A 15,965-nucleotide genomic window follows, 5' to 3' on the forward strand; every position below is an offset into this window, starting at 1 on the left:
GATATTGAATTGGATAAAACGTTAATGACTATACCCATTGCCACTTGTAAATTACTGATAAACAGAGAAATTATTAAAATAGTAAATACCAAATGGCAAAACCTATGCCATAGGTATTCAAAATGCCTGCTAAAATTCAATAGAGAGAATACAAGAATATTGATAAGTGTATTAACTGGTCATTCTCTAATAGGTAACCATGCAAGAAGACTGGGAGTTCCATACTTTGATTATTGCAGAAGCTGCTTTAATACCGAAGAAGAGGAAACTATTAAGGGGTTAGGGATAGTCAGAGGCCCGAAAAAATGATGACTTTCAATATTTTTTTTTGGTACAAAAATAAGAACATACCATTAATACATAAAAAAAATGAATATATGTAAAAGTTATCGCAGAAGTCCCTTGCGGTGACCATCGCAAGCCCTTGGCGATTCATCTAAAATCAATCGGGCCAGAGAAATTAGATTTATTAATAGATAATCTAATCACAACCTTTTTTTGTTTTTCAAAAATAACAATATGGCGGCCTCACGAAATATTTTTTCAGATTTTCGAGAAACAAACTGACAATTAATTATTAAAAAAATCGAAATTATTGAAAAAAAAATCCTTCGATGAAGCACCAGTTTTTCAATTTTTTATTAAATTTTATTGAAATCTGCCAAGCAGTTTTTAAGTTAAAGTGATCACCAGTTCCAAAAACGTAGTTTTGAGAAAAACGTATTTAAAGTTTTGGTATCGGCTTATGTATGTAGAGTTATACAAATTATTTAATTACTTACACTATGTCATCCATTCCTATGCCGTATAATAGTTATTTAGCCTCCATTGGAATATGCAAAATTTATCTGGAGCTCTTGCTACCAATTGAGAGAATTTTACGTGTACAGAAGGTTTTTTTTTAATATTCTCTTAGGGCGGTAAAGTTCTCAAATCCTATACCACCGCATAATTCTCTTTTGATTTTAATTAATTTAAAGACTCTGGAGAGTAAAAGTTCTATACTCTCACTGTTTTTGTTTTCTAATGTAACTAAAGGGGAAAATGATGGTTCATCTCTGTTACTGAGCACTCACTTTCACATCCCTATTAGAACTCTACGCAACACTTACCCATTTCATCTTAAATTGCTTGATACGAATTATGCGAACTCGAGTTCTATTCCGCTTGACTTTTCGGGGTCAAAGAAGGAATTTTAAGAATTTGTAATCTCTTTTTTTAATTTTATTTAACTATATTTAGTAATTTAGGCTGATATTAGCTTTAAAAGGTCTGTAAAAATTATGATTACGTTTTAGGCTTGAAATGAATGAAATGAAAGGTCAAATACAGTGAGAGTTAGGCCTTTTTGGGCACTAGTACGAGTATGAAGAGCATCAACAAGTTTTTTCATGATAATTTTGTTGTAAAAATAGTGTGTTCGTGTACGATTCCACACAATTTATAAAACTCGCTGGAAACGCTACAGGGCGCGGTGCTTGAAAATTGATTCAAACGAATGCAAAGGTGTATTGACCATCACAGAGAATATTTTGAAAAACAATAAAATCGTTTTCAACCATCAAGTTCATTTTTCTATTGTCAGCCCAAATTATATATGGCAACCTTCGTGTTAGTCAGCAAATCATACTTACTTCATCAGCCGCGCGAAATAAGTAAACGAATTTATATTTATTTTAAATATTTATTAAAATTTATTTACAGCAAAAACTTACAAAGTAAACATACTTTGCCTTTACATAAATTGCCATATCGAACTTATGTAACTTAACTCAACTTGTCTTCTTTTACAATAAAAAGTGTTAAATAAAAAAATAAAAATCGTAACGATTTCGAAAAGTGCAACTAAATAAAAATACTGTGCATAAAATATCAAAAATAAAAAAATTTTGTAAAAATTTCACCTCCAAAGACCAAACCATTAACTTAAAAATGTTGAGTATTTGTCTAACGACTATGAACTGCAGCAGTTTTCGCGTATTCTTGTTTGTTTTTTTAATTATTTCACAAATAACTAGAAACACGCAAATAATATTATTATATTACAAAATGTCGGAGTGGGTATAAAAAACAAAATAATTGAACAAGGCGACAAATATTGCAGCTGTAGAAAAAATGACCATGGGTTGATGTAGTAAATGGGGGCATTTAAAAACTCTGGCACTGGCACCGAATTCGTGCCTTTACTATTTATTTATCAGAACAGCAGTAACGATGTGTGACAGTTCCAAGCTTTAGCTATTTGTGCATAGTGATTCTGGGGTATTGAAAATTGATGGCGCGACTATGAAGTGTAGGTGTTTGTGTAAATTCTCTCAACGCTCACCGCTTCAGTTCTTGCGCGTTTTCGCGAATTCTGCAAACTCGTACTCTGGATACTCTTGCGGCGACTCACTCAACGTATCGGTATCATAGTAGGCATAATCATAGCTGGTATTTTCATCAGCGTGTGGTGGACGCTTTGAGGCGCCTTTACCCTTTTTGCCTTTCTTTGCTGAGGACTTACTGCTCTTCGGCGCCTTGGTGACTTTTACAGTGGACGAAGGCACGTTGTAGGGCGTTGTTGCAAATGTTGTTGGACGCCTTGTTGTCACTGTAGTCGATGGCGTAGCTGTGGTGGACGAGATGCTGGTGCTTGTGTAGAATTTAGTTGTTGGTACAGTTGTCGAGTAGGCGTAATAATTGAAGGTGGTGCTGGGTGTGGTTGTTGTGTGTAGCGTTGAGGTTGTTGGTCTCGTACTAGACGTCTCTACTTTCGGACTATACTGTGAATTATATTGCTGTGAGGTCTTTTCTGCTTTGAAGATGTCTGCACGCAACTTATTGATGCTAGCCGCACCGAAGTTCAACGAATGCGCTGTGTTAAAAAGTTCGTCCTCATCGCTTAAGTCGACCGGCTCCGATTGCTCTTGCTGTTTGCGTAATGCAGTTTGTTGTTGTGTCTTTAGGTGTTTTTGTGGGTTTTGGAAGTCATTGTTGTAATTATGAGGGGACGCAGTTGTTGTAGTTGTAGTCGTTGTTGTAGAAGAGCGTTGTATATTGAAACGATTACGTGAGAACTCAACCTCATACAACTCCGGATGGTATTGACCGTCATCCTCGTCTGGATTGTAGTAAGGATTAGCGGTGGTGGGCGTTAGCGTGTTAATACCGTTACTCGATTGTTTTGTCGTCTTACTGGATGGGCGCACAGTTTGCTGGGTTTGATAAAAGAAATTATCCAAAGGTTTTTGATAAGTGGTAGGCTTGAAGGCCGTTGGCGTTAGCGACTGCTGCACTTTTGGCACAAGCGTTGAGAACTTCTTTGTGGTGCTAGTGGTGGGCGCGTAATAGGCAGTTTCGCGTTGCGTGGTGGCCTTATAGTTGATGCTACCACGGCTAGCGAAGCCACGTGGACGAGTCTCGGGATTGACAGTGGACTTTGATGTGCTTACGCTGGCAGTTGTAGTGGAACCACGTTGCGTCTGAGGCGCTGTTTCTTGATTGCCCTGACGTAGCGGCTTCTCGGTCGTCGTACCACGAGTGCGATAGTACTGCGGTTCTTGGTACTGTTTAGTGGATGCGGGCCGTCGTGTTGACTGCGCGGATATCGTTGGTGAAACTGTCTGGAAGGGTTGCGGTTGCTGCAACCTTATCTTCGGGAAGTCATCAAATTCATTCACAATGGCAGAGGACGAATTTCGGCTAGCAAGTTTTTGTTGAGTGCGTTCCAATTTTTGCGACTTTCGCGCCGAAGCTGTTGGCTTATTGCGGCTCTTTGTAGTCTCATTGGGTAGATACGAATTTGGACTCGAAGTCCTTCCTCGCGTGCTAACACTGTTATCGCGATTAAACTCGGTGTATTTTGGTGTAGTGCTCTTAATGCGATAAGCGCTGTTAGCAGGATTATAGGTGGTTGGTTCAATTTTCTCTTGAGTTTGATAGTCGTTCGAATTGAAGCTGAAACGATTGGCTGTGCTGTAACTGGGGCGGGCCGTGGAAGTTGCGGCTGATGTGGGGAGCGCGAACACGGAAGAAACGGGGGACTTCTCTTGTGTAAAATCATACGCACTGGTATTATAGTAGGGCTGCAGTGTGACCTTCTTTATGATCTTCGGTGCAGTGGTTACTGGAGTAGTTGTTGTAGTGGTTGTTGATGTGCTTGTTTGCTGAATACGCTTGGGACGTGTTGGCTGTGCGCGTGTCTTGCCAGCCGTGGACGTTTCCGTGGTCTTTTTACTGTAATCGGTGAAATCGTTGAATTTCGCCTTCACTGGGTGATCAATGAAATCATCCTCACGCCCACCATTGCGATTTGCAAAGAAATGCGAACTGTGCGAACCTTTGAAAATGTCATCGTACTCCTCTGCAAATTCATAAAAATAAAAAATAAATATGAAAACAAATATAGCACATACATATACACAAATGTATGGGTGTGTGAAATAAACTGTTATGTGATAATAATATTTCTCAACGGATGGCACAGTGAGGACATGCAATAATTAATTTTTGCATAACTTACGTTTCGATTCATCGAAGTAGCGTTCAGTGGTTGTTGTTGTTGTAGTGGTAGATGTTGTTGGCGTATAATAATTCACAATTGGTCTGCGCGCCGGCGTCGTCTCTATTTTTCGTGTGTGTGTTGGTTTATTTTCAAAATCGTTATTATTATTATTGTTGTTGTTGTTGTTTTGCGCATTTGAATTCGCATAATTATTGTAAGAGTTGCGTTGAGGTGTTGCGCCAAAGTGCTTCGAATAGTTAGGCGGCTGATCGGGGCGTGACTTTTGATCTATGCGTGTCTCTTTTGACCGACGGATATCGCCTGTTTGCGAAAAGAGCCACAAAATAATGAGATAATTATCATGAACGAACTTAGCATAATTAATTTTAATTAGTCACACATACAAGCACATATATTGTACATAGTAGTTAAGCAACATAAATGAAAGTGCAGGGTGCCTCAGTTTGGGCTAATAAAACTTCAGGCATATGCAAAGAGTTTTGTCAATTTAGTTTAGAAAAACAAAACGAAAAAACAGTTTATTCACAGAGAACTCCCCTCCCTATAAGTTTCAATTTACTTACTTACACTTTCTGGTTCTTGTAAGTATGCGATGGTAGAGCCCGCGGCATTTAAGAGTTAGAGCACTATAGAAGTTTCTAGTTTCTAAGAAATCGGCCTTTTGTATTTGCTTTAAAGATGCTCTAATGCGAGTACCCTAAAAATGACATACTATACTTGATGGTTTACTTCTACGTATTTCAAATTTTAACGCAGCGCATCACCGATTTTTCCACGCGACTACATCTATCTATCGGTTAGGCTCAAAACTTGAACATACGAGGTTTGCCTTATATTTATATTTTTGATATTTTTAGCGAAAAGTTTGGTATTTTTTAGCATGAAATTACATATAACATTTTCACTCATGAGCTTTATTTGTTCTTTTTTCAGCGAGTTGAAAAATTCATCTCAAGCAAAAGATGGAATTTATTGGTGAAAATTTTCGTGCAATGATTTATTACGATATTTGACACGAATTGTAGAGTCAGGAGTACTATGGTCAACTTACTTCGTCTTTTGGTGTTGAAGCATCACAGTTAAAATGGCCGTGGATCCTTGGAAAATGAATTTCGTGAAGGCCGTTCAAAAGCAGTTGTTGCGTCAAAACAATCGAGGCTGCGCGTTAGTTGATAACGCAAGATTTCTTGAGCATTAGTGGGGCCAGCATACGAGTCATTCAATATTGCATGAACATTTGGCCATCAAGAAGATTTTCTTCCTTTGGGTACCGTATAATTTGGCAATTGCCCACAAAAGGGTTCGCGTTGATTGGTGTACAGACCAAGAATTTCAACCGCGGAGGCTCAAAGTACGTCTATGACATTGTAAAAAGTGACAAATCTTAGATATGAGGTGGAAATAAAATAGCAATCGATAATAAGGGTTTTCCATAACGAGCGTTATCGAAGAAAAGTTGTTCGTGGAAGAAGCCGCTCAAAGTAAATGGGCGCTAGTTTTTTCGCAAAATCTGGACATGTCGCAATTATACTACTAGAGTAATTTTAAACATTCAATGATGAGAGGTACACAATCATTTGTTTGCCAGAAATTTTGGGAGCATTAAAGAAAACCAAGCAACGAAGACGAATCATCCTTCACCAAGCCAGTGCGAGCTCTCACGTATCGTGTCACACACAAGAGAGTTTAAGGCGATAATAAGCCGTCTCTGCCTTACAGTATCTAATTTGGCAATTAATGATTCTTTTTGTTCTCACACAGCAAAAATAAAATGCGGGGTCACCGTTTTCCAATCCCCCAAGGAGTTGTTAAAACTTTTAAACAGCTCGTTTTGTATGTATTCGCTTCTATGTAGCAAAAGTGCTTTGAAAATTGGTTCAAGCGAATGCAGGAGTGAATTGACTGCCAAGGAGAATATTTTGAAGAATAATAAAGCCATTTGCGAGTACGTTCTTATTTAATGCGTTTTCGTTATTGGGCGAAAAATATAAAGGGCAACCATCGTACAAATTTTGAGAGATTGACTTGATTTATTATTATTAAAAAAATTATCAAACCAGCACAAATTTTGGGCTGTGCGGGTCAAAATAATATCAACAAAATTATTGTCAGCGCACATTGGTACGTTGGTAATACAGATATTCATCTTGACCTCAACATTCTTACGGGCGCTGATGTTATTAAAAAATAAGCAGAAACTCATTCTATGAGGCTCCATAGGCACGTTAACGAGAAAGCCAGCAAGCTTATCAACTTCGCAGACCTAATGAGTCCAACGGAAAAAAACAATACGATCTGAATGGTTGTTAATATAAAGAGGAGATTTTTAAATTCTCTTAATAAAACCCCCACAAAATTGATTGAAATCACACACCTTGTTAGTTTCTTTTAAATAAGTTGTAGTGTAAATATTTATAATAAAAAAAATTATATTAACCATAATTAATATTAAGCACAAGCCTATTATTAGGATGACTAATTTTGTGCCACCTTGTATATACTTATAGATTTGTTAGGTTAGGTTAACCAGGTTGCTTGTCTAAAACAAGACACTCGGTGGCCCTTAGGCCCATAGTGATACCTGCATTTGATATTCATCACTAATTAACTTGCTTAAACTACTTAGAACTTTTAAGAAGGTAACTAAACCCTCCAGTAAGACAGTATGCAATTTTCCCAGATCTTCAAGGAAATAACTGTCCAGATATTTGGCACGGCTTCTTTGAAGTGGAGGACATTCACAGAGGAGGTGTTGTACCGACTTAATTTCTTCTTCATCTCGTGCAGAAGTCAATTTGAGGTACAACCATTCTAATGGCCAGGGTGCCAATAATGCAGTGACTCGTTATAACACCTGTGAGGGCGCTGCTAGTTGATCTGTTGAATCAAAGCAGACATTTTCTCGTTTTAAGATCCAGTTTTGGTCAGAGCGCTTTGGAGAGCAGTGTATAACTCGTTTAGCGGAATGCTTATGGCCTATCATCTAATTTGACTCTGGTCTGCCAATCCTTTCTCTCCGGTATTCATATTTTATAGTCTTTGTTCAGATCTAGCTTGGGAACCAGAAGTGTCTATCAAGTTTATGTAGATACTCTCTTAGCTCATAACTCAAAAACCTAAAGTCGCGAAAGGCGTCTTCAAGAGTTCAATTTACTACGCCTCTAAGTAAAAGTAAATATTTTCATCTTATGAGGTTCGGTTAAGAGGTATCGCCTCAATTTTTGAGAAAAAGAGCTTGCATATTTCTAAAAATGTTTTGGTTTTTATTATGTGCCTATAAAGTTAATCCGAAATGTGTTTTTTGTTCAACTTAGATTGAAAATTACAGGCCAAAAAATACTTCGTCGATAAAATCTGTGCAACTGTCATTTTCTTTTATATTGCATTGAAAAAACTAAATTATTATACAGGGTGGCTGATGAATTTTGCTACATTAAGAAACTCAAATAACTTTTTTTTTAGTGTATGGAATTCATTTATTTTTTTTCAAGTTGAAGGTTATTAAATTTTTTTAAATGTAGCTTAACTAGTTTTAAAAATAATTGAATTTAAATGCCCCCCATGCTCGTTGACACAAGTGCGGCATCTTAGTAAAAAGTTGTTCATTGCTGCTTTGAGAGTTGCGACAGGAATAGCCGCAATTGTTGCCCGAATGGATTGTTTTAGTTCATCCAAATTTGTTGGCTTTGTTTTATAAACTTCTTGTTTACATAAACCCCACAAGAAAAAGTCAGGTGCAGTAAGGTCAGGCGACCTGGGGGGCCAACGAAACTCGGAGTTTCTTGAAATCAGTTTATTGGGACATTTTCGTCGCAACTCTGTCATAACAGTCTGGGCCATGTGAGACGTTGCCCCATCTTGTTGAAACCACACAGAGTTGAAAGGAATTCTCTTTCGGCGTAGTTCTGGATAGAAAAATTCTTTCAGCATTTTCAAATAACGGTCCCCAGTAACCGTAACGGTGTGACCATTTTCTTCAAAAAAATAAGGCCCGACAATACAGCGTGAAGAAACTGCACACCACACTGTCACGCGAAGAGGATGCAATTCCGTCTCGTGGAGTATCTGTGGGTTAGAAGTACTCCATATTCGACAATTTCGTTTGTTCACATTGCCGTTTAAATCGAAATGGGCCTCATCAGACATGAAAAGGCAGTTTAACATGTTTTGGTCTTCTTCCACCATTTGCAGGATCTTCTGGCAAAATTCCAAGCGAATCGGCAAGTCTGCTGCATTCAGTTTGTTAACGATTTGAATTTTGTAGGGAAATAAATCTAAATCTTTGTGCATTATTGTTTGCAAAGACTGTCGGCTGACACCAAGTTGAGCAGATAAGCTTCTTGTTGAAACCCTTGGATTGCTTTGTATAGCTGCAGCTACAGCAGCGATCGTTTCCTCCGTCCGAACTGGTGGGTTTCGATGATAAGGCCTTCTTGCGACTGTTCCTTGCTCAGCAAAATTATTCACCAGTCTCATTATGGTCCATCTGCTCGGGGGATCGCCGCCAAACATCCGCCTGTACTCTCTCTGTACCAAAACTACGGACTCCAGTGCGTGATAGCGGCGGACTATCCAAATTCTTGTTTGCGTGTCCCAGTTATCCATTTTAATAAATTTTAAAGATCAATCTACAAATTAAAACAAAAATGGAACAGATAACTTAAAAAGAAAAAAAGTTATTCAATTTTTTTTTGGTAGCGGCTTTCACCAGCCACCCTGTAATAACCATAAATATATTTTATGATATGTACGATAAAGATTTGTTTTCAAAATTATGCTTTATTTAATCATCCCGCTGAAGAAAATTATTATTAAAATATATTATTTTTCTCTGCACTGCAGTGATCTAATCCTTTAAACAAAAAACAAAAGGCATTTTAGCTGTACAGAAAAAAGGAGCTGACTATTATGGTTAGTCAACAATTTTGGCATATTTTTTATATTTATTGCAATTACTGAGACACCCTCTACTTGTTATAAAAATGAATGGAGTTTCTGCTCTTTATTTTCTCATCATAATTTCGGCAAGCCTTTCAAATATAATACACCTTTTTTTTTGGCACGCTACGCTTTATTGTCAATTATGTACTTACCACTCTCGGCACGCTGCAAATGGAATGTGGCTTCCTCTTCTTCAGCAAGTGGCGCACGTTTACTTTCGAAACCTGAACCCAAACGATAAAGATCAAAGTTGTCGCTGCCATAATACAGCACAGAGGTCTCACAGTCGACGTCACCCCAATCAGCACATATTTGTGCCTCCTGATCGAAGGCGGTGCCATTGGGACACAAGAAGCGAAAGTCTTGAACCTGTGGGGTATAATTATTTACATAACTTATTAACGGTATTTAAGTGTGAAAAATAGTTGATCAGTTATAAGAGATAATACAAATAGACATTTTATAATTAAAAATTTTAAACAAAAATGCTGCTAAATTCGACTAATTACTTTTTAGTTTAAATAGGAATCGTTTAATTTAGATAACTTTTAGCGTAAAATGCTTAGGAATAAAGGCATTTGTAAGAATATAACACTGATTGTAGTCATACAAGTGGCGAACTGCGGCTTTGAAGGCTAACCAGTAGTCTTCAGTATCCACTGTAGCACCCACGTAAATGCCTTTTCGAATCAACCTGTGTTTCAAAGAGAATCAAATTAAGATCCTTGCTGACTATACTTAATACTTGGTTTAAGTTATTTAAAGATGCTGCTCAAATGTCATCCAATTGGGACTTGTTGAAAGGTGGATAATTTTCTATTTTCAAGAGAGTTTTGTTTTTGCACCTTAAATAGTACAGGCGGCGCCGTAGCTGGATAGGTTGGTGTGTGATATTTCATGAGCACAAAAAAAAAACGATACTCTGAAATTCGTTTATATTATGAAATTGTCCGCACAATTTGATTATAAATGATGAGTATTTATAAAGTTATAGGCTTATAAGGAATAATTAAATTTAAGTTACGTTTTTTTTTTCAAGTAGTTTTTCATGCTTAAAAAAATTAAGAAATATGATATCTAAGGTTTGCGAATTATATGGAAATTTTGAAGCGCTTTTGAAAAATGAAATAAATTTTCGAACAAAAAAAACTTGTTTTGTATACCAAAGTTAGCAGAACGTTATGGCCCACCTACAACCACAAACACACGTCAACATTGACAAATATGAAACGAAGGGATGCCTGTAGACTCACGGCATATAATATGATAACAGGCAGCCCAAATGGGTATGTCTTGCAATGTATACGGTCTTAGTTGTTATCAAACAGAAATAAGAAAACTATCTTCCACTCCTTCTCTAAATGCCCTGTCTTATGAAAGACGAGGACGTTAACCCATGGCAAACCGCTTTTTGAAAACCTCGAAGAGCTGGCCAGTATAGACGTAAATAGCCTTATGAGGTTTCTCAGTCACACACACTGTATATAGTCGTGAAGGAATAACCGTATAACTTTTTAATAGCGAGGATGTGGCAACAAATGGTGCGACAGCATTAATTCCTGATGAATCACCACTTCAACCGGCCAACCAACCAATGCCAAACCGAAAATAAATACCACCCTAATCAAAACACTCCCCGAGTATATTGAGAAAATTCAAAATACAAGTTTATTACTCAAAAGTGATATTATCGCCTTCAAAGTTACTCCACATCAACTGCAATGCGCTTATGCCAGCGTTTGATCCAACTCTCGAAACATTTCTGGAACTATTTTTGCGGTATAGCCGTCAGAGCCGTCTTCGATTTCTTCATTACTTGGGGCTTGGTGGAGCTTTAATCACAACCGTAGGGTTGCATGATTTGTGAAAGTACCTTCTACTCAAATATGAACGAGACGGTATCAATAAAACGGTCCGCGGATGACATATGGCAAAAATATATTTTTTATTTTTTAGTAAGACTGTTATAAGCTTACATGGCAAATTTCAGCGTGATATATCACATAGTTTGTTTTCTGTGCTACTGTAAACAAGTCAAGCTCGAGTGTGTATTGTGCGAATAATATCGTGCGATTAATATCGTTCCGCAAGCACCGTATTCGCCTGATATGGCTCCATGTGACTTTTTCCTGTTTCCCAAACTCAAGTTGCCGCTCCGTGGAAAACATTTTGAGACAATTGAAGTCATAAAAGAGAATTCGAAGAACACACTCGAGCTTGACTTGTTTACAGTAGCACAGAAAACAAACTATGTGACATATCACGCTGAAATTTGCCATGTAAGCTTATAACAGTCCTACCAAAAAACAAAAAATTTATTTTTGCCATATGTCATCCGCGGACCGTTTTATTGATACCGTCTCGTTCATATTTGAGTAGAAGGCATCACGTTCGATGTAAAATTCTGGTAACATTATCAAAAGCATCACGTTCGAAGTGTCGAAAATTCGGCAAATGTTGCGCGCGAATACAGATAAATCGGCATCAAAAATTCTTTGTTTGCCGAACATCAGAAAAGTATCAGTTGAGCAATTGCAACAGTGTTGTAGATTGTCATCAGTGCAGCAGTATTGCCGCTTTTATTGCGTACCTCCAACAAGCCCTTGCTTTCGGCTGTTAAAACGCATTCCCCGTAGTGGGGACTTTTTGACTCGAAAAAAATCTCAGGGAGCCATATCAGGTGAATTTGATGACTGTTGGATGATATTCGTTTCATTCTTAGAAAAAATTCACGGATAGTGATGGACACTGTGGGACGGTGTGTTATTATTGTTGAAAAATCCACGATTTGTTTACTCACAAATTCTTTCTTATTTTGCGAATTGTTTCACTTAAACGTCTCATAACGCCCAAATAATAGACCTTCTGGTAAAATTTCTTGGCATGCAATACCGTTGTAATCCACAAAACACGTGAGCATCGCTTTCTTTCTTGACTGAGAACGACGTATTTTTTGTGATCTCGGTCCATTCGGAGCTCTCCACTCACTCGCCTGGTGTCTGGATTGCATGTCATACTCATAAATTCATGTCTCGTCTCCAGTAATAATGCGTTTTATTAATGTTGGGTCGCCTGATGAACGTTCAATCTTGGAAATCATGTCTTTGGCGATATCAACGCGGTCCATTTTTGGTGTGAAATTCAGGCAATACGGCTCAAACCCAAATTATTAACTATAATGTCCTGAACGAATCCATAAGTAATGGTCAAGTCGTCAGACAGTTCTATGATGGTTAATTTGCTGTTACTGATCAACTTTTCTTTCACTTTATTGATGCCTTCATCAGTTTTCGATGCCTATGGTATGCCACTATATTTGTCATCCCCGATAGAATCCCGATCTCTTCTGAAGCGTTCATGCCACTCGTAAAATGCTGTTTTCTTTAGAGTATCTTTTCCGAAATAGTTTCTTAATATTTTTTAAGTGTTCGCAAATTCATTTTGAAATGAAAATTTCAGTCATTGGCGATAAAATTTCAGTAGCTATGCTAACCATAGATGTAGAAATCAATAAAAAAATCAAAACAAAAAAAAGAACTCAAATAAGTTTACTTAGAGCGCCACCTGGTGGTTGTTCTGAGAACTTTTTGATCAGGGTGATTTGGATGATGTACCACAACATTTACAAAATTATAAATCTTTCCATAGGGTGATTAATTTTGCGCCACCTTTTTGAGCTTTTTTTTAAATTTACATTGAGCGTTTTTGCTAGAACCGGTCCAAGCCTTCGGTGATTTTTATAAAGCCATGCAACTTTGGAGTTTCTGGAATGGCGATTGTAGAATAAAAAATGAATCATGAACGCAAATGAGCTGACTGATTGTTTGAGAATTTGAAGAGTTTAATTAAAAATATTAAACATTTCTATGCAAGAACTCATTTAACGTTTTCTTTTCAGCGGTAAGCACCCACATTCAAACGAGTTGTTTGCCAAGCCCGCAAGTTTCACTTCCATTTTGCTTGTAAAAAGAGTCTTCTTCGTCTCGTGCATTCGAATCGTGACTGCAAGCCTTTTCAGATTTGTCAGCAAAATTTTACACAAACAAAGGAAATACGAAAGCCTAAGACAAATCAAATTTGTAAATGCCCCAACCATAAAAATTTAACAAGCGAAATGTTTGTGAATGACCTTTGAAGTCAAATTAAAGTTTTTTTTATATACGTTTTCTTATCTTCAACTCTGCTTGATAAACACAATTCTCAACTGGCTGTTAAATAAATATGCCAGTTTGGCATAGAAGTCAAATATTTCGTGTTAGACAGATACACCCACTAAGTCAACTCCACTTACTTTAATACTATTACCTTTGTACAATTTTATGTTCTTTTATTCTAACTTTTACAAGAAGAACGTGATTTTTTTTGCATATGGGTTCGAAACCACAGGCATGAAACACCAAATTATAGAAAAAGTTTTTCCTAATAGCGGTCGACTCTCGGCATTCAATGGTAAACCTCCGAGTGTATTTCTGCCATGAAAAATCTCCTCATAAAGAACCGCCTGCTGTTCAGAGCCGGCATAAAACTGTAGGTGCCTCTATTTGTGGAAAACCATCAAGACGTGCACCATAAATAAGTGGAGAAGCTGCTCGGTCATATCTAAAAGCAACAGATGGAGGCGCCAATTATAAATACTTAGGGGTCGAATGTAGGTGGTCTAGAGTTCGAATATTTAGGCTATTTTCATGAATTTTTTTTTACAATAAAAAAATGAAAAATGATATTTAAATTGTTTAGGCTTTTCATTTAACTTCTTTTACATACAAAAATGAAAAACTAAATTTTTATTTTTTTAATTTTAATAATTTAAAAAATGGTGCTGAAGTTGACCCTTCCGAAAAATTGGACCTGAACGGTGTTGCTCATTTTGGCTCTTCTATTTATCTGAAACCCAAAAACCAAAAAAAATGTTAATCAGTATGACTGTAGCTATGTCCCGCTACTAAAATAAAAAAAAAATGGCAAAATGGCGCGGTTTTGAATTTGACACTCTAAAAATCGGGTTTATTAAGTTTTTTAATAAAAAAAAAACGAAATAATTGAAATAATAATATGATTATAAAGGGTTTTCCAATAACAGGTGCTATTTTGAATAGGATTGCGCTATCGAAAGATGATTAACGATTTTTTATGGCCGGAATTGGATGGTATTGATCTGGACAACGTTTATTTTCAACAAGGCGGCGCCACGTGCCACACAAGCAACGAAACCATTGATCTTTTACGGGGAAAGTATCCGGGCCGTGTTATCTCTCGTGTTATCTTTTCTTTGGGGCCATGTGAAAGAGAAGGACTACTACGCCCAGGGTCGATTCAAGATCTCAAAGATGGAATTCGTGAGGCTATCGAGGAAATAGGACAGCCACTTTGGAATTCGGTTATGGAAATTTTCATGAAAAGGAAATTGTCCTGTAAGCATGGTCGTGGTGGTCATTTGCTTGATGTTATTTTCCACTATTAACGGCATACCTTCCTCTTTATAATGAAATAAACGTCCGATCATTTACTTACATTATATTAAAAAATATCATTTTTCTTTGAATATCAAAATAATACCTCTTATTGGAAAATTGATATTGTGAACAACATATAATATTAAAATTTTAGACGATTCGGTTAAATAGTTTTTTTTATTTTGACAACACCAAGCCGAAAAAAGTCGTTTCGAGATAAATGAGTTTAAAGTTTGAGGTACAGAAGCGCGCGGACCGCTCTCTACCTAGTCAATGGGCTGTAGAGGCTATAATATTGGGAATTTTCGACTGAAAATTTGACAGTATATTTTTAAGATACTATACTTTCTAAATATCGGAAAAAAAAATTTTTCAAATTTCTAGACCACCATCAAGGGGACGCCCTTAATTGATTCACGACCTCGAATTTCAACTTTCGCAAATTTCCCAAATTCATGTATTCCTGTCTTTTCGCAACCTTATTTCCAATCGCTCCGCAACCGCTGTTATTGATTATTCAAAGCTATGTAGAAAATATTTGTAATTTTTCTTAGTAGATATACCAATTTCAGAGAACTATACTTATGCAGAATATTACGCAATACAATAACATTTAGATATTCCACAATTCTGTTTGTGCAAAAATGTCGAGAAAATTATTCATTCTATTGGCATCTGTGTGAGAACTCTCCGTGGACTACTTAAAAATAACTACATGATTACTCATACCCCTTAGGCCAGACACCAAACACACACACACTTGCACAAATATGTACGAGTAGGTGAGTGCAATGCCATGCTGTTGAATTACAGCGCATCATAAATTTTATAATCAGCCGGCACAACGAAAATTGTAGGCAAAAAGGAAAAAACCAAAATAATATTTTGCAATAGGTACATACAAACACACATATATAATTATCACAGAAGTTGAACTCTGCCATTTGCCAATGCGGCAAAAGCTGTGGGATCATTTTCACATACACACATACTTATACAGTATATGCATGCACAAGCATGTATGTACATTCGAACGTAATGTGCAGCACACCATAAATGTTGTG

General features: G+C 37.0%; 1 protein-coding gene across 1 annotated transcript in view; it reads right to left on the minus strand.

Annotated features, from left to right (window-relative positions):
• Window positions 1-1,735: 1,735 nt before the first annotated feature.
• LOC129235892 (mucin-2) overlaps window positions 1,736-15,965 on the minus strand; it is a 62,137-nt gene continuing 47,907 nt past the window's right edge. Inside the window, exons 3-5 of the mRNA XM_054869959.1 lie at window positions 9,601-9,817; window positions 4,505-4,807; window positions 1,736-4,345 (exon numbers count right to left, since the gene is read on the minus strand). Of these exons, the coding sequence (XP_054725934.1) occupies window positions 2,331-4,345; window positions 4,505-4,807; window positions 9,601-9,817 (2,535 nt within the window). The 3' untranslated portion in view covers window positions 1,736-2,330. The remainder of the gene's footprint in view (window positions 4,346-4,504; window positions 4,808-9,600; window positions 9,818-15,965) is intronic.

The sequence above is a fragment of the Anastrepha obliqua genome, chromosome 1 (assembly GCF_027943255.1).
Source record: "Anastrepha obliqua isolate idAnaObli1 chromosome 1, idAnaObli1_1.0, whole genome shotgun sequence".
Lineage (NCBI taxonomy): Eukaryota > Metazoa > Arthropoda > Insecta > Diptera > Tephritidae > Anastrepha > Anastrepha obliqua.